Source organism: Ricinus communis, chromosome 3, assembly GCF_019578655.1.
Source record: "Ricinus communis isolate WT05 ecotype wild-type chromosome 3, ASM1957865v1, whole genome shotgun sequence".
Lineage (NCBI taxonomy): Eukaryota > Viridiplantae > Streptophyta > Magnoliopsida > Malpighiales > Euphorbiaceae > Ricinus > Ricinus communis.
This window is the reverse complement of record NC_063258.1, coordinates 15,174,297-15,196,820: the sequence shown is the minus strand read 5'-3', so window position 1 is coordinate 15,196,820 and position 22,524 is coordinate 15,174,297. Positions and strand designations below refer to the sequence as shown.

The following is a 22,524-nucleotide window of genomic DNA, read 5'->3' as shown; positions in this document are numbered from 1 at the left end:
AGCCATCGCCACCGCGCCTTGAGCAGGCCTCCTTCTCCACCCGCCATGGACGCAGCCTGAAGCTCTCCTCTCCCTCTTCTTCTTCTCCGATTCTCTTTCTCTTTTCTTTATTTTCTTATCAGAAAATGGCCCCTCAATTTTTGCTCAATAACCATTTAGATCCCTCATTCTTTTTAATTACTAACTATTACCCCTTGCAAAATTCATGTTTAACGCTCCAGCTTTTCTTTAGTATTTCAATTAAGCCTCTAACTACTTAATTTGGGCCAAATTAAAATTATTAAAAATAGAGAGTTACTTATTTACCCCTTCTTTTAATGGTGAAATTACTAAAATGCCCTTACCGATATATTTAATTATAAAAATACCAACCTGAAAAATTCTCATTTAAACCCCATATTAATGTGATTATACTTTTAGCCCTTATTTCATAATTGATTGTCAAACTAATTCTAACACTTAATTAACTCAACTAACCAATTTGTTGAATATTTCCCAATTTGATCCAACACCATTGCTAATAAATTTTTTTGCCATTCCTCAATCAATTCTTTTATAAGAATATTATTTACTATTTTTTTCATAACTTTCAAATATAATATTTAATTCATATTGGGAGGAAATTTGAGTGTGACCTATATATATAAAATATAATTTATCCTCTATGGAACTCAATTAATTAATTTCTTAAAAAAATCAGTCTAATTAGATATAGTTACATAAATCTTTTTATTTCTATCTAGCATTAAAATTATATTTTAAATCATCCCAATTCAATTAATTAAAATTGAATTAAATAAAAACTCGTTATTACTAATATTATTATTATTTTTAAAAAGAAAAAAAATTTCGGGTTTTACATTACTTCCCCCTAAAGAAAATTCATCCTCGAATTTAAAAGAGAAAGGCTTACATTAAGACTGAAACTAATGAGAGTAGCAATCTCTCATCTCCTACTCGGCTTCGCGGCTACTTTCCTTGATAGAATAATTTAGCCACAACACCTTAACCATTGGAATAACCTTAGAGCAAGTTGGCGAACTTAAGTATCCATGTTGATGACTGGTTGTTCCTCACAAGTCAAATCTTCACTTACTTCCACATACTGAGGTTGCAACACGTGCGAAGGATCGAAAATATACTTCCTTAATACGGATATACGAAATACCAGAAGGATATGCGAGAAATTTGGTGACAAGTCCAACTTGTACGCCGCCTCACCAATCTTGTCGATAATCTCAAGGGTTTCACATAATAAGGGGCTAACTTGCCTTTCTTACCAAACTGCATCACTTCTTATATAAGAGACGCCTTAGGAATACATACCCTCTAATACTAATCTCTACGTGCTCCTGCTTCAGGTTCGCATAACTCTTGTGGCTACTGAAAACTGTCTTCAGCTGGTCGCAAATAAAAGGAATCTTCTTTGAAATAAATTATCTGAACCAACTCTGGCCCTTCCAAATTCCATTTGCCAACTTCTTTACTAATGACGCGTCTCTTACACGTACTGAATATCCTTAATATCCCCATCATATCATCCATCTAGTTGCGATAACTGATTCAAAATTATCTGGGTATGAAATCATGTCATCCCGAAACAGAACTCCACCTCGACTGGAATCTAGAAAGTCTCCTCTGTTCCTCTACAGTCCAAAATGGAGCATGCTAAGCCACAGGTCCATTCTCATAGCAACTAAGCTTGTTATCTAGAGAACCCCAAGCTAACATAGTCTACTTTAAAAGATCTACTTATAATCATTATTAATAAAAATTATTATCTAAAAAAAACATCTTTATAAAAACACAAATCTCTAGTCATTTTATTTTTATAAGACCCTAGAATATCACGCACCAGGGTGATAATACCCCTTATCACTGGGGGTTGCAATGCAAGATGTATGATGCATGTCCTGAAAATGAGTTATGGAAATGTGCATGCCTAAATGATGAAATGCCATAATGAGTTTCCTGCGGGACTTGGCAAAATATTATATTTTAAAACACTTTTATTCTAATTAGAAAAATAAGTAGTGTTCGCTTAAGCTTCTCTGGATTCTGAGCACTTGAAAGATACATACCAACAACTATTCTTATTCTTTTTACAACCATAAAAGTCAACCTTAATGCTCTGAACTCTACCCGACATTCTAAGTGTTGAGGTCGACTTTACTCATTAAGCCGATACCTGATGCGATGACGAGGCAATTTATGGCACGACCGCAACTACACTATGCACCAACCTTAAACTGTATTGCCCACCGTCGAAACAACAATTGAGGTATCTAAGGCTGGCCTGCACTAATCACTTGTAGAAATGGTAATGGGTCTACCGTGCCTTCTAACATCTCACAAAAAGAAATACACCACCATTGAGTGGAGATCTCACCATAAATATCTGACCTTGCTATCTCTACTGCACTTATTCTCAATACAGAATCAAAGATAAGCTCACAAGAAAGAGAAATGATAGACTCTCCAATAGTAAACGCTGAGACTAGACTCAATGGAAACAAAGAAAGATGGACTTGATCCTAGCTCCGCAGTACCAAAAATCCTAACCTAGGTCGCAGGAAATCTAAACCTAGGCTCTGATACCAACTTTGTCAAAACCTAATCTGTGGGCCCGTGACCGGCGGTAGGGAATGGGAGGCGTAAAGTCACTTAAACCTGTAGCGAGCTTGACAATTTGCTATCTCAATCAAAGAATAATCCAAATTCTATCCATTGAACACTAATTCATAATTAAATTTTAATCACCAGATACTACATAACTAATTCAGCCTGCTAGCATAAATAGGCAATACTTGAATTTATATGCCATTACAAAATGATAAGTTTTGAGATTACTACTGCGGAGAATCTAGAAGTTAAAATCAAACATACCAATAAAATCAATTGTATTAAAACCCAAAGATAAAGGAAATCAGGCTGCTAGAGGAAAAGAACTGTGAAAACTAACAAACACCTGAAAAATAGTTACAATTAAGACTGTCAGTCTCGAGAGTGAGTTAAAATCATATATCCAAAAATAAATACAACCCCTTTAATAAAACATCTGTTTAATCAAATAAAGTATTAGATCATGTAAAAACACATGTCATACCATAATTCAATAAATTATAATTTTCGAGCTACGTGACAAGTACCTCAGCAGAACCCTAACCCCAACACTAATAGCCTTTCTGCTCTCTTATTCCAATAGAACTGGCGCCCAGAGAGCGAAGCTCGATCAGGGTCCTTAAATTCAGTCTAGTCACTTAATTTCCAATAAAGTCTGCGCCTAGAGAAGAACGCTCGACCAGGGACTTTTAATTCAACATTCAAACTTTATAAAGCCCAAAGAGTTGAACTCGACCAGGGCAAGCATAAACAACAATGTTGAGTTAAAGCATATGGAAGAGAAAATCATAGGGACCGATCCAATGTTTGAAAAAAATACAAAGAAAGAAAATTATTTGATCTAGTATTAATATCATTCTTCGATTGATCATAAATAAATCTTTTGGAGGAAAGAGGAATGCCGAACATTGAGACACGCCCTAATATTTTGATTCATGATTTGCACCATTGGGATCTCCATCATTTCTTGTTCCTCTAGACACGAAGACTTCTGATTACATAAGGATTGCCATAAGGAATCATGGAAATGCAATTGAGAAGCTTGACTGGTGGCATTAGGGATTAGCTTGATGATCAAACAGGATGAGATATGAATCCACTCTCGTAAGGGAGAATCATGATGTATTCAATAAATCGAAGCGAATAGAAGTGGGAATGCGAGGCTTTTGATGTTTAGGACACTTATAATGAAGTAGTTTAGGTCAGAGTATTACTAGGTAGGCCTATGCAGATTTCCCCTTATTTTTATTAAGCTGGTCCTTGATATAATTTTAGTTTATTCATCTTTCTTTATGTTTTTTCATATTTAGCATCTAGTTTCTTCTTCTTATAGAATGAGGGCTTTCACAAGCTTGACCGAAGGCATTGGGTCATCTCGTGCTGCTTGATCATCAACACACGTCCTAATGTCACTGCCCTAGATTGTCAATTGCTTTCCTATGATTCCTTAATAAAAATAAGGGGAAATTCGTGTGGGCAATACCTAATAACACTTCGGACTTATATACTTCATTATATGCCTCCCAAACATCAAAACAGGCTCACTTGTGCTTGGATTAATTATGGCACACCCAAATATTTTGATTCAGGATTTGCACCATTAAGATCTCCATTATTTCTTATTACTCTAAGCCCGATGACTCTTGATGATATAAGGATTAGCGTAACGAATCATTGAAACACGATTAGCAAGCTTGACTAGTGGCATTGGGGCTTAGCTTGATGATTAAGCAAGATGAGATGCAAATCCACACACATACACTCTATAACAAGATGATCAATCTACTTGAATGTTTCTTAAGCATGCATTCTACCCAAGAACAGAAAGACAGGTCTGGGCTTAGAACTTAGCTTATAGCTATTTGTTAGTTTAGAAAGTATTCATCACTCATTTTAGGTTAATATAACAAAGAACAAAGGAGTAACTCTTGGCTTTCACTTTCCCGGGGAATACGACCTTGATACTCGCCATTAGTGCTAGACTGCATCGATTGGTATACTGCCTTAGATTGTAGCTAACACAAGTAGCACACATCAAGTTTTTGGCGCCGTTGCTGGGGAATGTTTGAAAACTAGAGCGAAATTTGCTATTTGTTAATTTAGCCATTTTTGTTTATTTATTTATTTTTATTTATATTTATTTCTGTTTTGTTTATACATATTTATTTAGTTAAGTTTATGATTCAGATAGTGGATGGAGGTTCAATGCTAAACTCATTGTGACACATTGGAAAATGGGATTAGGAACCAAGAGAGTGCTAAAAATTGGGATACCCGTGCATCTTTAGAAGATCGAGTGGAATCATTTTGCAGGGCTACCGATGAACTCTCCACTCCTATCCTTTCATCTCAAGTTTCTTATGAATTTTGTTATGGTTTACATTTGAGTAATGATTGTTCATTATATAGTGATGTTGCTCATTGTTCTTATAACTATAAACAGGTGAATTATACGGGAAGTTGGCCAAGAACCACTAGAATTTGGATGGAGCTTAGATGGCCAAGAACCATTAGAATTTCAGCAGCCTAATCTTGCACCATCAACTCAAGGTGAAGAGTTATTGTCAGAGGAGCTGATGATGAGTTTTATTGCAAGTCTTGGGGATAGATTCCAGCAAACATAGAGGATACTTGAAGATCAACAAGCCTCGATTAAGAACATAGAGCATCAAGTAGGCTTAATCTTCAAGTTACTAGTTGAAGAGCAATTGGGAACTCCATAAAACGCTACTGAATCCGAGGAACACTTGAGCGCCGTCACTTTGCGTTCAGGTGAGAACTTTTCTAGGTTATCTATTATGTTTGACGATGATGCTTTTGTGCAGGATGACTCTTTGAAAATGGAGATAGAACCAGAGAAAGAAGAGGCAAACATGATCCCTCTAAAAGACTACCAACAGGAACGTACAGTTGATGATGCTGAGTTGTAGTTAGAGGAATTTTTGGTGGATTTCCTACAAGTCCCTTCGATGATGGAAGATGAGCACGAGTTATCCAATGAAGAAGTCTTGGAGGAGCTCGAGTTTCTTCTAGCAAGTGAACCAAGCCAAGGACTAGAGAAAACCATTGACGTTCCTGAAGAAATTGCCCAACCGTCGATCCTTCCAATTGGTGAAACTCTAGCTTTCAAATTGGAAGAGCCCCTAGAGCATCATGACTACGTGCAATTATACGAGGAGCGAGTTTTGCCCATCATACTAGCAGCTTGCTTGATAGTCGGGAAGAGGAAATTAAGGATTATCCCTCTAAGCGAATACTTAAAGACATTTGCTTGCAAGAAGGATGGATGGTCATCAATCCCCACCGTTTGCTTTTCACCATGAGTCCAGCTAAGAAGACTCATCACATAAAAAAGAAGCACTTTTGGGAGGCACCCCAAATTCTATTTTTCAATTTTAATAATTTACCCTTTATTATGAACTTAGTTTGATTAGATTTTACAGTTTGTTTTTGGTAAGTTTTATTTATGTTGAGTGTATGAGCTGAGGACTTATTGGTTGTGCAGGTGAGAAAGAGTGAGAAAGTGTTGAGAATCGCAAGTTTTGCATTTTCTAGAGATCAACACGGGCGTGTTCAAGACCGTGTTCATTAACACGAACCGTGTTCATTAACACGAACCGTGTTCTAATTGAAGAAAATCAAATTAAGATGAACACATTCACAGTAGGCCACACGGGCATATATGCCCAACCGTGTCCCTAACATGTCCCCGTGTTCCAGAAACACGGGCATGTTCTCAGAAGTTGGTAAGTCAGAACGTTTAAATTCGCTTAACATGGCCCGATATCCAGACTGTGTTCCTGAACACGGCCCTTGTTGGTGAACACGGGCGTGTTCCGTACACTGCCTATATATACCACTTCACTTCAAAATGGCCAAAAACTTTGCTCTCCCTTTAGTTTTAGCACTTCTCTCCTTTCTTACCCTCTCACTTCTTAGTTCTCATCTTGAAGGCTTTGGGTATTGCGTTTGTCAAGTAAGTACCCTCCAACTTCATTTTCCATATTTTCTTTTATTTTGATATTAGTTCAAATTTATGTTTTCTTTGTGTTTTAATTTTTTTTAGTTTATTTCCTTACTTTATTATTTGGTGCATGCATTTACATTCATGTTGGTGCTTAATTTTCTTTTGTTTTCCTTAATTTAGTTTATACACCTAACTTGCTCATATTTTCCATTTTTCTTTTCTACCATTATTCATGATTATGATTAATTCTTTATTTTCCTCTTTATTATTATTGTTGGCAGCCAAACAATAGGCTCAGTCATATATAGTCGACTCTGATGTATCTGTTTTATATTAGCATGTTGGTTTGCCTTGTGATGGTTTATGGCGAAGTTAAACTCCATGTTGATGAATTGAAAATTTAATTGGTTAGCATTGGTTGGCAGTGTTGTGGATTGAATTTTCTTTGCAGGACATTGAGCAGTTTAATTTTATCAAGTTAAATCGTTTGGTTTGTCCATTTTATACCGTTATGTTGCCAGAATTTCGTTGATCCTTAGTACTAAAAATTTCTTTTTCAAGTACCATGTCCACCAGACGAGGATCAGGAGTTTACAAAAGGAGGCAGACCGATGGTTCCTCTTCCTTTTGATCGTCAGGAGCTGCGCCGACTAGTTCAGGCTGAATTAGACCACCGCAGCGCCATCGATTCCTACTTTTCCAAGGCCAGCCCACCTTTAAGCAAAAATATCAATCAATGAGGCATAAAGATTTGGGAAAGGGGCGTAGGATAGATTCGAGACCGCCGGACTTGCACCGCAATCACCGATATCTTGAGACGTCCCCATTTCAGCATTTCTTTAAGATAGTTGAACCAACATATAGGGAGTTGACTGTGGAGTTTGCCACCACTTTCTTTCTGCAGAGCCAGTTGCGTGACTTCCAATAACCAGATGCGATCAGTTTCAGACTAGCATAGCAAACTTTCACAATTAGTGTGCAGCAGTTTGGGGTACACTTGGGCTTGTGGTCTGACGAGGATGCAGCTGTATACACACGCCTGGTTTGTCATATCCGCAGATGTGGGTCGAGATTTCTGATGACACTGAGGGGTAGAGTGCCAGCCAGTCCAAGGCGTCTAACTTGCCTGAGGGATTGCGGTACTTGCATGCATTGCTGGCTAGGACCATCACTGGCAGGGGAGATAGGGATGGTGTAGTTACCCAACCGGACCTGTTTATACTTTACAGCAAGCATCAGCACCAGTCCGTCGACATGGGATATTTGTTGGCCAGATAGATCAGTGCCTTCTTGATAAGCATTATACTACACATGTTTTCATGCCCGATTGTTCACATTTTTATGCATGATTATCCCGTTTTATGCTAGAATCACCTGTCTTTTGTTTCCCTTTTCGTTTCAGGTCATTTTCGAAGGACACCATCAGTAATCGAGGGAAATACGTGTGATTACGGAGCAAAATCCATCAAATTGGGCGAGAACAAGCACCCCGAGGGTTGAGCACGGCCTGGACTCCGGCCGTGCTGAATTATCAAGAGGCTATCCCCAATTGTGCCATTTCAGCACGCCTTCCGTAGCCACCACGGCCTCCAGCACGGCCTGTGGTGGATCAGCACCGCCTTGGGCACGGCCTGTGGTGGCTCAGCACAACAGACTCCACAGATTCAGCACCGCCTGGACTCCGGCCGTGCTGAATCAACTATATAGGCGATTTTGAATTCTAATTGAAGAGGACGATTTTTGGACTCAATTCCAAGACACACACTTAATCAAATATTTCCTATACCTCAATTGTAGACCGGGAGAGACCAATTTTCATCAATTGAAGGGGGGATTCCACTTATTCCAACATCGAATTGAAGATCAAGACAAACTTTGGAAGCATTCAAGAGGCAACTAGGGTTTGAGATTTTGAATTTGCAAATTTAGGGTTTCTCATTCAGCTTGAAAGAGAAGGGTGTACATACCTTTAATTTGTTTTTCCTTATTTTGTTCTTTAATTGCTTTGACTATGAACATGAGCAGCTAGATCTTTTGAATCCATTAGGGTTCACCTTTGTTGATGGATTATGCTTAATTGTTAGTTTTTTATAATTGTCATTCTTGCAATCTTCTTGCTATTCAGTAATAAAAGTTTGATGCAGTTAATTTGAGACGTTAGATTAATTGTTTATTAGGTTATTTCTTGACATTGAGAAATGCTTGTTATAACTGGATTTTGAATAGTAAGGACTGGTAGTTAACACTTAGAGATGAGGTTGATTTACTCGCCGGATTAAGAACTAACAACTCTTAATAGTCTTAAATCATACTTAATGCTAATTTGTAGTAATCTGATAGGAAGAGATTCCATTAGGTTAGTGCAGGTTTAGGAATCCGGTAAGCTCGAGAGAGGAACCGGGACTCAATTCAGGATTTAGGCATGGGTAAGCAAGATCGGCAATCCATAAAATTCATCTTTAGAATTCCATCACTTAGGCTCCCTTTTGGATTTATTTCTCTCTTTACAATTGTCTTTTAATTGTCCATTGTTGTCCTTCATTTACTTAATTACACTCATAACCATTAGCTGGTATGTTAGAACTTTCACACCCTATTTCAGACTAGATAACATAGCAAGCAGTAGTAACTCTAGGTTCACCCGATCTCCAGGGATACGACCTTGATACTCACTAGTGCTAGGCTGCATCGGTAGGTTCACTGCCTTAGGTGTAGGTTGCATAAAGAGCCCATCAAGTTTTTGGCGCCGTTGCCGGGGAACTGTAATGGTGAACTAGAGTGAATTATTTTTGTGTTAATTTAGTCATTATTTATTTTATTCATTTATTCTTTAATTTTATTATTATTTATTATTATATTATTTTTATTGATCGGTTGTTGTGTGGACTTTCGGTTTCAGGTAGTTTATGACCAGGAGCTCAAACTCGAATCTTATAGAGCCTCTATCTGATCCAGAACGATCCCTCAGACTCTTAAGGAAGAGGTTGCAATTAGAAGAGGAGGAGATTGAGGTTGAGGTACCTGTGGATAGACTAGACACGATGGAAAACCATGACCCCCACGCCGATGAGGATCAGAGAATGAGGTACGAGTTTGCTCGACCATCTTTGGATGGGACGAAAACTAGTATAGTCAGACCTGCTGTAGCGGCCAACAATTTTGAAATAAAGGCCAATGTTATCCAGATGATCCAACAAAGCGTGCAGTTTGGAGGATTGCCCAGCGAGGATCCCAATGCACATATCTCCAACTTTTTGGAGATTTGTGACACATTCAAAATAAATGGAACAACCGATGATGCCATTCGGCTGAGATTGTTTCCATTTTCCTTGAGGGACAGAGTAAAGAGATGGTTGCAATCTCTTCCACAACAGACGATCACTACCTAGAAGGCGTTGGCCGAAAAATTTTTATATAAGTATTTTCCTCCCGCTAAAACTGCTAAACTTAGAAATGATATATCTTCTTTTGTGCAGTTTGATGATGAAAGCATGTACGATGCATGGGAGAGATTTAAAGATCTTTTGAGATGCTGCCCACATCACGGATTGCCAGTGTGGATGCAGGTTCAGACCTTCTACAGTGGGTTGAACCTCGCAACGAGGCAGATGGTGGATGCTGCAGCAGGTGGGGCGCTAAATAGTAAGACGCCCGAGCAAGCTCAGAACTTGATAGAGGAAATGGCCATGAACAACTATCAGTGGCAATCCTCTAGGAGCCGACCAGGAAGACAAGGAGTGGTCAACCAAGTGGACTCTACAGCAGCCTTGGCAGCTCAAGTGGAGCTTCTAGCCAAGAAGATCGACCAACTCCAGATGCCGGTTCATGCAGCAAACGTTGGCTGCGAGTTTTGTGGTGGCCCGCATTACAGTGCGAACTGTACTGCGGGAGGTATGTTTGCTTCATCTTCTATTAGTTTTCCATCTAATTCTACTATATCTTCTGATGTTGAACAGGTTGATTATATGGGGAATGCCCCAAGACAGCAGAATAACCCCTACAGCAATACATACAACCCTGGATGGCGCAATCACCCCAATTTCAGTTGGAGGAACAATAATGCCCAGGGTCCGCCAGGTTTCCAAAGACTTCATCAACAGCCACAGCAACAACCAGCTGGGCCTGCACAAGCTCCTCCTCCCCAAGAAAAGAAGTCAAATTTAGAGGAGCTCATGATGAAGTTTGTGACATCTACAGAAACAAGATTCCAGTGATCGATAGTGCACTTAGGAATCAGCAGGCCTCGATTCAGAACTTGGAGACTCAAATTGGCCAAATTTCTAAGATGCTTTCAGAGAGACCTTCAGGATCGCTCCCTAGCACTACAGAGTCAAACCCGAGGGAGCATTGCAAAGCTATCACCTTATGCCCGGTAAGAATTTGACCGGTTCTTCGCCTTTAGGCCGATAAGGATAATACAATCGTGCGGTCGAGCCGGCCTAAGGAAGGACCGGACCTTGAGATGGTAGAGAATGAGAGAAAGAAAGAAGACAGTAAAGAGCCCTCGCGGGGAGCATCAGCCCGTACCATATCCCGCGAGGTTGAGACAGGGATATGGTGGACAAGCACATGAAGTTTCTTGACTTATTTAAGCAAATTTGAAAATTAACTTACCTTTTGTTGAGGCAATTTCACAGATGCCGAAATACGCCAAGTTCTTAAAGGAGATTTTGAGCAACAAGAGGAAGTTGGAGGATCTTGGTCAGGTGGTGCTTAATGAGGAGTGTTCAGCTATTCTCCAGAACAAACTGCCACTCAAGCGACGAGACCTAGGGAGTTTTACTATCCCTTATATGATTGGTGATTTATCAATTAGTGGTGCATTGGCTGATTTAGGAGCTAGTATTAACTTAGTGCCCACTAGTTTATTTGCCAAATTAGGGTTGCATGAGCCAAAGCCTACTAGGATGAGTGTTCAATTAGCAGATAGGACTGTTAAAATTCCTAGAGGTATTGTTGAAGATGTACTTGTAAAAGTAGATAAATTTATCTTTCCTGTAGATTTTGTGGTAATGGATATGGAGGGTGATAGCACTGTGCCTCTTATCCTGGGTAGGCCTTTCCTAGCTACATCGAGGGTTATTATCGATGTAAGCGATGGAAAGCTTAAGCTTAGAGTTAATGATGAGACCATTACCTTTGACCTGGCCACTTCCATGAGACAGTCACTGGACTATGATAATACTGTATGTTCTATTGATGTGATTGATGATGTGGTTGAGTCCCATTTACAAGAAATTTTATGTTCTGACCCTTTGCAAGTAGCATTAGCTGAGGATGAGGAGGAGTTGTCCAACGAGCAAGTGTTGGAGCAACTCACTGTTTTATTGGCCGAGCTTGTCAACTGATCCCTATCTTTTTCTTGACAGTCGGGGTGCGGAAAGTAAAGACTTCATTCGAGGACCCACCAGTTTTAGAACTGAAGGAGTTACCGAGCCACTTGGTTTATGCCTTCCTGGATGAAGAGAAGCGCTTACCAATAATCATAGCGTACCGATCTAACTCCTGAAGAACAAGCTATACGTTGGAAGTTCTAAGGAAGTACAAGAAGGCCTTTGCTTTCAATATAGCCGATAACTTAGGGCATAAATCCAAGTTTCGCTCTCATAAGATTTCATTGGGGATTTCGGGCCGTTCGGCCTCAAAGACGACTCAATCCGAACATGAAAGAAGTGGTAAAGAAGGAGGTAATTAAACTTCTTGATGTAGGTTTGATATATCCCATTTCTGACAGTTCGTGGGTTAGTCCTGTGCAGGTTGTACCCAAGAAAGGAGGCATCACAGTGGTAAGGAATGAGAAGGATGAGCTGATCCCGACTCAGACGGTAACAGGCTTCCGGGTTTGCATTGATTACCGTAGGCTTAATGATGCAACTCGGAAGGACCACTTTCCTCTTCCTTTCATTGATCAGATGATTGAACGTTTAGCAGGTCACATGTTTTATTGTTTTCTTGATGGCTTTTCAGGTTACTTTCAAATTCCTATTGCACTTGAGGACCAAGAGAAGACTACTTTCACCTGCCCTTATGGGACGTTTGCTTATAGACGGATGCCATTCGGACAGTGCAATGCACCAGCTACATTTCAGCGGTGCATGATGGCTATTTTTGAGGACATGATTGAGGAGTCTATGGAGGTATTTATGGATGACTTCTCTATTTTTGGTAATTCTTTCTCTCTTTGTTTGGCAAACCTTGAGCGCATGTTAGCTAGATGTATTGAGGCTAACTTGGTACTAAACTGGGAAAAATGTCATTTCATGGTGAGAGAGGGGATTATTTTAGGGCATAAGATCTCTCAGGCTGGGATGGAGGTGGATAGAGCTAAGGTAGAAGTAATATCTAAGCTACCTCCTCCTAGTTCTGTTAAGGCTGTTAGGAGTTTTCTGGGCCATGCAGGGTTTTATAGGAGATTTATTAGAGATTTTTCTAAGATTGCTAGGCCCCTCACTCAATTGTTAGTTAAGGATGTACCTTTTATTTTTGATGATGCATGCGTGGCAGCTTTTGAGTTACTGAAGAAACTTCTAACTATAACCCCAATCATGGTTTCTCCCGATTGCCTTCGAACCGATGTGCGATGCTAGTGATTATGCAGTTGGAGCTGTGCTTGGACAGAGGATTGAAAAGAAGTTTCAACCCATTTACTACGCTAGCAAGACCTTGACAGGAGCCCAAGAACACTACACCACCACAGAGAAGGAGTTATTGGCGGTTGTTTACGCCTTCGACAAGTTTAGATCATACCTCGTTCTCTCCAAAACCATTGTCTTCACGGACCACTCGGCATTGAGGTACTTATTCCTGAAAAATGATGCGAAACCGAGATTGATTCGGTGGATTCTTTTGTTACAGGAATTTGACATCGAGATCAAGGATAAGAAGGGCGCGGAGAATCTGGCAGCGGACCATTTATCGAGATTGGAAAATCCTCACTTAGATGCACTTGATGAGACGACCATAGATGATCGATTTCTAGAAGAACATTTGTATGTCACTCAGGTATACAATGATACTCCCTGGTTTTCTGATTATGCTAACTATTTGGTTGCTAGGCTTCTACCAAAGGGTATGACGAAAAGAAGAAATTCTTCACGATTTGAAATACTATATTTGGGAAGATCCCTTTTATTTAAAGTATGTGCGGATCAGGTGATTCGTTGTGTATATGGCGAGGAGACTCTCCAAATATTGAAGCAATGCCATGAGGGACCCACTGGAGGTCATCAAGCAGCAAACCATACTGCGAGGAAGGTGCTAGAGGCAGGATTCTATTGGCCTACGCTCTTCCAAGATGCACGGAAATTTGTTAAGGTTTGTGACCCTTGCTAGCGCGCAGGTAATATCTCTTCTCGTGATGAGATGCCTCAAATTAGTGTGCAAGTCGTTGAAATTTTTGATGTCTGGGGCATCGACTTCATGGGACCCTTTCCCTCTTCGTATGGTAATAAGTACATTATGGTTGTTGTTGAATATTTCTCTAAGTAGCCTGAAGCTCAGGCTGTAGCCACTGATGATGCTAGGGTTGTCTGCAGGTTCCTTAAGCGATTGTTTGCTAGGTTTGGCATACCTAGGGTGCTTATTAGTGATAGAGGAACACATTTATGCAACACCCAATTAGAGAAAGTACTTAAGCGGTACGGAGTTACTCATCGGTTCTCTACTCCCTATCACCCCCAGACTAGTGGGCAGGTTGAGGTAACTAATAGGGGTATTAAACGTATTTTAGAGAGAACCGTTAGTACCAGTAGGAAGGACTGGACTCTTAAGTTAGACGATGCATTATGGGCGTTTAGGACTGCTTTTAGGACATCTATAGGTTTTACGCCCTATCGCCTTGTTTATGGAAAGTCATGTCATTTGCCTGTTGAGTTAGAGCATAGGGCACTTTGGGCCCTTAGAACTTGTAACTTTGATATTGATTGTGCAGGTAAGGAGCGACAATGGCAGTTGAGTGAGCTAGATGAGTGGCGCCAGCAGGCATACGAAAACTCCTCAACTTATAAAGCAAGGACTAAGAAATGGCATGATCAAAGGATTCGTGAGCCTAAGGAATTTCAGGTTGGGGATCGAGTCGCTTTACAACTCTCGCCTTCGTCACATTTCCGGAAGCTACAGACTCGTTGGTCTGGACCATTTCAGATCGGACAAGTCTTTCCATATGGAGTGGTAGAGTTGCATCATCCAGAGAAGGGGAACTTCAAAGTGAACGGCCATCGGCTAAAGCGATATCATTGTAACTCGTTGGATAGTGAGCAACGAGTTGACCTGGCTTTGTATGCACAGAAAGGGTGATCCGAATGAGTCACGCTTAAGACTCTGCAAATAAGCACTTCTGTACATTCGACTTGGATTATACTTTGATGTTTTTAATTAGTTGTGATTGTTTCATTATTTTCATTTGACTTTATTATAGTTGCTTAAAAATAATTAGGTTAATTTTAATTTTCGGACTTATAGAATCAAGAGGACAAACTCTTCCGTTTGACCATATCTACTTGTTTAATGATCTAATTACATGCATATGTGTTAATTATAGGTATGGGGGCAAGGCGACTCGAGTCGGCAAAAGGCAAGCCTAGAAACACTCCGTTTCACCCACGGTTTTCCGTGGCCATCACGGGCCGCATCACCGTGTCATACGATGAGCACGGCCAGAGTCAAGACCGTGTTGAAGGATAAAGAGTAATTGTCACGGCCCAAGGCGACGGGACACAACCCCTAGTCACTGGGAAGCACGGCCGTGCCAATGCCCGCATGAGGAGCATCCAAAGAAGGCTAAAGGATCGACGGCCGAGTCCTACCTTACCCTCACCCGTCGTGTGCCTATAAGAAGTGGAGGCCTCCGAAATTTTGCTTCCCTTTTATTTTTCTTAGCTCAAAGGTGTTTTTCTAAGCGAACTCAGGTAAGTCCCTTCATTTGTTGCATTATATATTTTTTTTTATTTATTATTATGATTTCACTTCTATTTTAGACATATACTTTTGTTAGGACATGCTAGGATATTTTGGTGGCTCTATATTGTAACTATATGACCTTGGTTAGGTTAATCTACATTAGTTGTTGTGTTTGTGGTGTAGTTGGTTATGAAATTGATAAGTGTGGGGTTTTGGTGGAAATAAAATGTGCCTCTGACATGCAAAGCATGAATAATGTTTAGATTTAAATTGCAATTGCTGGTTCATGATAAATTAGATTGATATATACTCGGTTTATTAGTTTATACAAGTTTTGGTTAGTCAAGTATAATCATTATACGTTGATTCGGTAGATTATTTCTTTCATTAACTTGAATTTTTACAAAAACTAATAATTCGTTGCATTAGGTGATATGACGGACCGCGATAAATCTCGTGAAAAGCAACCGAAACGCGTCGCTACCGACAAGCGATCGCGTGGTGAAGGAACGTTTTCCTCCACAACACCGGAACCGACCAAAGACTTCCACCTCCACCACCACAAAGAAATAGTCCGACCTCGGAGAGCACTGCTATGAATCCATCCACACCGGCCGTCATCCATTGTGGACATTCCCTAATGCAGACAATGAAAGTAGATTTCAAGTCATGAGATGGAAGCAAGTGATGGCGGGCCGTTGCATAGACTTCACATCCTTAGAGAGAGTGGGATTGGCTCAAGATGTGCACACACTGATCGAGACTCTGCCATATGCGAGATTCTTTGACATCATTGAGCCAACCTACCGTGAGCTTACGATCGCGTTCCACAGCACCTTCTTCCGCAAGCGGATCACAAACTGGCATCAGCCTGATGCAATTTATTTTAGGCTTGGGGGAAGGGAGTTCTCGATGTCGGTCCCACAATTTGGAATGCATTTGGGATTATGGGCTGAACAAGAAATCTCGGGGGAGGAGTATCAGGGTTGTCTCTACATCCACCCAATTTCATATGACGCCATGTGGGATTCATTGGTAATGAGGCCGGAAACATACTACCCAAGCAGGTCTAAGGCATCTAGCCTACCGGACCATCTCCGCTACATTCATACCCTACTAGCTTACACCATTACAGGCCGAGGGGACAGTTTTGGGACAGTCACACAGCCTGATGTCTTTATTCTCTGGGCTATGCAACATCAGAAGAAGCTAGACTTGGGATATTTATTGGCTCGCCAAGTCCGTTCATTTATAGTAGACGCTCAGAAGAAGATGCATTGTTGTTTCGGTCCGTATGTGACTAGGTTAGCTAAGAGACTAGATGTATTGGACGTCACGGAGCTTTCAAATATTGGTGACATGACACCACTAGGGATCGGACAAATGATCAACATGCGATGATCACGGCCACTAGACATCCACATGGTATTGAATATAGGCTCGTGAGCACAATAGTCGGGGGAAGCTAGAGAGGCGGCTAGAGGAGCCCAACATCCGTCGGTTGGGATTCCGGATGTTAGGATTCCTAACCTAACTAGAGTGTTTATGCCTTCATCCTGGAGCCTCATCCTCTCATTCGGTAGAGCCATCGGCGTCCGGATCAACGCTTTGGCCGTCTAGATCGAGTCTGCGATCTAACTGAGTTTGTGCGGTTTCAAGAAGAAACGAAGGCATGATTGGGCGTTTGAATACACTTCAACAGTTCTGAGTGGTTTAGAAAGAAAGGCCACCCAGACAGACTTCATAGTAGTGCGATTCAAAAGATGCAAGAGGTCGGAGCACAAAATCAACGGCTCATTGATGATATGGAGTTCGATTTGGCGACATGCTTCAGACCACGATCCACCACCGCAACCTCCTCGGCAAATTTCCCCCCCCATCTTCCGTGGATCCAACTAGTGAGGATACACCGTCAGAGACTTCTAGCCGGAAAGAAAAAAATTTGTGATATTTTCCTCCATCCTTTTCTTTATTTTATTTTATTTTATTTTATTTTTTTATTTTCAATTTGTTATCTCCTTTTACTTTCTTGCTTGTAGCTTGTTTACTTTTATGTTATTTCCTTGCACTTGTTTGTTTATGTTAAGTAGAACACTATGCCTTTTTAATTAAAAAAAAAAAATTCAGCATGATCTTCCATAACCATAATGTGAATCATATGCTTCCTCGATCTAAATCTCTCAACATGGGCGGTGTTATACTAAAATATGGGGTAGGGACCTACAGATGTTGTGCCTATCTTGAGTTTTGTTTTAATTAAGTAGTTGATGACTTTTTCTCCTTTGGATGGATTCCCTTATAGCTTTTATCGAATCTTGTTGGAAGAGGCAATGAATAAATCTCAGTATTTTCCTTAATTCTTCCATATTACTTTATCGTAGATATAGAACATTAATATGCTTATTATTGTGATTGACTATTTAAACTTTGGGTTAAGAATTCATGCAATTTTAAATAGTCAATCACAATAATAACAATATTTAGATTTATTCATTGCCTTCCTGGTTCGATAAAGCTATAAGGGAATCCATTCAGAGAAAAAGTCATCAACTTAATTAAAACAAAACTCAAGATAAACTCGGTAGGTCCCTAATCCAGTCAATAATCACGAGCGATCGAGAAGCATATGATTCACATTATGAATTTGCAAATTTAGGGTTTCTCATTCAGCTTGAAAAGAAGGGTGTACATACCTTTAATTTGTTTTGAGCCAATTGGTGCATCACTATTATGCTCCCTTTTCCTTCATTAGTGAGCATTTTACAGAATCTCTGTTTCTAGAACTTGCTTTCGATGTCTGTTGAAATTACATGAATTGTCAATAATCGTGAGATGATTTGGGCACTTAGGATTTACACAATTTGGCCAAAAGCCTAACCCTATTTTTCCCTTAGTGAACCAATTTTGAGCCTTAGCCATTCCTTTCGTGACAATAATACGCGATGACACTCATCTTATCACTTCTATTCATTTGACCATTCTTTCTACCATTGTTGCTCGGAAATTATATAAGTTATACGCCTTTTACTTTGGATCAATCCGCACTCATATATTTCACTAAGTTGCTAGATTTTTCATAGATGCTTCCTTCAATTATTGTATGTGTCAATAACCAACAACTCCTACATAAGCTGTTGTAATATATATACATAGTATATATATTTATATATAGAAAAAAACAAAAAAAAAACAAAACAAACAAACAAACAAAAAAAAAGTAGAAAGTATTAATTTAGTTCATTTCGAGCATCATCTTATTTTTAGAGCAACTTAGTGTTCATTTTGGTACAGCACTTGATCCTTCATTACTTTCTTGCATTACTTGCTTAACTTCCAGCAACTTGTAGCCTACTTTCCATATTTATACGTACCTTACCTTAACCCCATTACAACCTGGCTCAAGACCCTTTGATCATGATTATTGATTATTTCGTAGTAGTGGAGATTGAATCCATAAGCAAGCCTATGGTAAGCACTTTTTCTGTATTTTTGCGTTGAGAGCTTGGCGATCTTCTTTCACCTATATACACTTGTGTGTTTTGAGTGATATCTTGTAAGGCATGATTCTCAATTTCTTAATTTAGATGGTTTATCATTTTAACTTTAGCAACTTTATTAAGTTTGCTCTTTCTCTTAAGGATTTAGTGATTTGGGGATTTTGGGAAAAATCATTACGGAGTTTTGAAATTTATTTTGAGCTAACCTCCTGCAATGCGATTGATTGAGTTATTTGATATCTTTTGAGGAGTGAGTTGTAAATTGCTTGAGGACAAGCAAAAGTTTAAGCATGGGGTAATTTGATAAGCATCATACTACACATGTTTTCATGCCCGATTGTTCACATTTTTATGCATGATTATCCCGTTTTATGCTAGAATCACCTGTCTTTTGTTTCCCTTTTCGTTTGAGTCATTTCGAAGGACACCATCGAATCGAGGGAAATACGTGTGATTACGGAGCAAAATCCATCAAATTGGGCGAGAACAAGCACCCTGAGGGTTGAGCACGGCCTGGACTCCGGCCGTGCTGAATTATCAAGAGGCTATCCCCAATTGTGCCATTTCGACGCCTTGTAGCCACCACGGCCTCCGGCCGCGACTGTGGTGGATCAGCACCGCCTGGGCACGGCCTGTGGTGGCTCGGCTGTGAGACTCCACGGATTCAGCCTTGCTTTGGACTCGTCTTGAATCAACTATATAAGCGATTTTGAATTTTAATTGAAGAGGACGATTTTTGGACTCAATTCCAAGACACACACTTAATCAAATATTTCCTATACCTCAATTGTAGACCGGGAGAGATCAATTTTCATCAATTGAAGGGGGGATTCCACTTATTCCAACATCAAATTGAAGATCAAGACAAACTTTGGAAGCATTCAAGAGGCAACTAGGGTTTGAGATTTTGAATTTGCAAATTTAGGGTTTCTCATTCAGCTTGAAAGAGAAGGGTGTACATACTTTTAATTTGTTTTTCCTTATTTTGTTCTTTAATTGCTTTGACTATGAACATGAGCAGCTAGATCTTTTGAATCCATTAGGGTTCACCTTTGTTGATGGATTATGCTTAATTATTAGTTTTTTATAATTGTCATTCTTGCAATCTTCTTGCTATTCGGTAATAAAAGTTTGATGCGAGTTAATTTGAGACGTTAGATTAATTGTTTATTAGGTTGTTTCTTGACATTGAGAAATGCTTGTTATAACTGGATTTTGAATAGTAAGGAATCGTAGTTAACACTTAGAGATGAGGTTGATTTACTCACGGATTAAGAACTAACAACTCTTAATAGTCTTAAATCATACTTAATGCTAATTTGTAGTAATCCCGATAGGAAGAGATTCCATTAGGTTAGTGCAGGGTTTAGGAATCCGGTAAGCTCGAGAGAGGCAGGATTCAGTCGGGATTTAGGCACGGGTAAGCAAGATCGGCAATCCATAAAATTCATCTTTAGAATTCCATCACTTAGGCTCCCTTTTGGATTTATTTCTCTCTTTACAATTGTCTTTTAATTGTCCATTGTTGTCCTTCATTTACTTAATTGCACTCATAACCATTAGCTGGTATGTTAGAACTTTCACACCCTATTTCAGACTAGATAACATAGCAAGCAGTAGTAACTCTAGGTTCACCCGATCTCTAGGGATACGACCTTGATACTCACTAGTGCTAAGCTGCATCGGTAGGTTCACTGCCTTAGGTGTAGGTTGCATAAAGAGCCCATCACTTCTACAACATCTCAAAGAAGGTATTTTTCAATTTTTGGACTTATATTACTCGACTAGCTAGGAGCTTAGGAGTTTTAGAGGAGGCGATACCACATTTGATAGAGCTGGGGGTGATGGAGACTTTGGGACTTCCCTAGTTAATTAGTATGGGGATGGTGACTCGTAGGCAGGGTCCGCTAGGACCAGAGTATAGACTGAGGAATGCACTCTTGGTAGCACTCAGAGAGGAGCGACCTACCCCACGAGCCCATGGTACACAGGATGTCCCACCTTCTTCTGATATTCTGAAGTCTTCCTCCAGACCATCTACTTCAGCTCCTTCTGGCTCTTCATCAGCTGTTTTAGGAGTCTCTCCAATTGAGTTTAGAGAGCTGCAGCTTACAGTGCAGAGGTTGGCGGAGGAGCAGCAGTAGCATTTCATTCGACAAGAGGCTTTTCAGCAGGACCTTTTACAACATCAGGCTGTGTTTCAGAGCTAGATGATGGGTCAGTTTGAGAGACAGAGGGCTATGCTTCAGGCCCTGATTGAGCAGGGAGGTAGGTTAGAGGCCTCTATGGCCAATGACATGTTTGATGATATTTTTGCTACAGACTTTGTACATGCATGTCCATAGAGTCGAGTTCTAGAGCAGAGCCATTTTGACATCCCTTTAGTAGATGATCCAGCTGGCCCTCCCTCTCTGACTGAGCACCCTTCAACACAGCAGCCTGACAAGCCTCCTATTGATGCTGCTCCTGCTGATCCACTAGCTCTTGCATGTGACACTACTTTCGATCCTCAGAGAGCAGCCACTCATCCACCACAGACCAGCCAGCGCCCTGATATACCTGCTGATGCACCTCTTTTCACTCTGGAGCTATAGTGAGGGCAGTATTAATTCTTTTTCTTTTTTCATTTCTTATATTTTGTACACTGAGGACAGTGTGTCCTTCAAGTGTGGGGTGGTCATATTTATATACACTTGTTTTCGTGTTTTTATTGTTTTGTATATGAAATTCAGATGCTTTTCTAGTGTATATATCACATTTCATTTATCCCATCTCAGTTAATTGTTTATTTTTTATGCAATTTTTTTGTAAAATTTTGAAAATTTTTCACTTTGTTTCGATGCTCTTACTATTGACTTGCTTTTGAGATCCTGTTTATGTCCATGTGATCGGGTAAAACCGATAGTGTTGAGTTTTGCGAAAGAATGTAAGATAATTAGTTTGAGTTTTGCACTAAGTTGCTTTGGTTTATTTAATTTTATTTTGATGATTTTTGTTTGGAACCTACTCAAAAGCACACTTGTGAGAAATTGAGCCTAAATTGTAAGCATACACTTTATATGCTTGTATTTATTTCTTATTGAGAGTGCCAATTACTGTCTTTACTTTTAGAACATGCTCGGTAATGCTTACGAGGGCCACAAGGAGAGTTTAACACTTTGGTATGATAGAGGCACTTAGGTTTTTCATTCTAGCCAAATAGCCTTCATTCGTTTATTAATTCTGTAGATAACCCCCTTCTTTCACCATTTTTTTTATCATATTCCATTGCCACTTAGTTTTATTCTGATTTGGGTTATGATTTTGCATATGAGTTGTTTTTATTAGGAATTTTGGTCTTGGGAATAGTGTGGAATCTTGTAGCAGCTTTCTTCAATCCAAAAGAAATTCACTCTATTATGTGAATGTTCTTCCCTTATGAAAAGAAAAGAGAAAAAAAAAAGAAGAATCGAGGGAAGGGTAATGAAAAGAAAGAAAGTAAGTGAGCTAATTGTTTAATTGCTTTTAGGTGTTCACATTTTGACTTGATTCCTATTTCCC

The 22,524-nt window shown here is 39.7% G+C and overlaps 1 protein-coding gene and 1 non-coding gene across 2 annotated transcripts; one reads left to right on the top strand and one right to left on the bottom strand.

Annotated features, from left to right (window-relative positions):
- Positions 1-10,032: 10,032 nt before the first annotated feature.
- Positions 10,033-10,139, bottom strand: LOC125369644. The gene has a single exon (XR_007215321.1). It is a non-coding gene; the product is annotated as a small nucleolar RNA R71 (small nucleolar RNA).
- Positions 10,140-12,252: 2,113 nt separating this feature from the next.
- LOC125369555 lies at positions 12,253-21,578 on the top strand. Its single transcript, XM_048372328.1, has 6 exons — positions 12,253-13,137; positions 13,742-13,811; positions 13,929-14,033; positions 14,520-14,865; positions 21,017-21,098; positions 21,330-21,578. The coding sequence occupies exons 1-6, from the start codon at positions 12,253-12,255 to the stop codon at positions 21,576-21,578; spliced, it is 1,737 nt and encodes a 578-aa protein (XP_048228285.1).
- Positions 21,579-22,524: the final 946 nt, after the last annotated feature.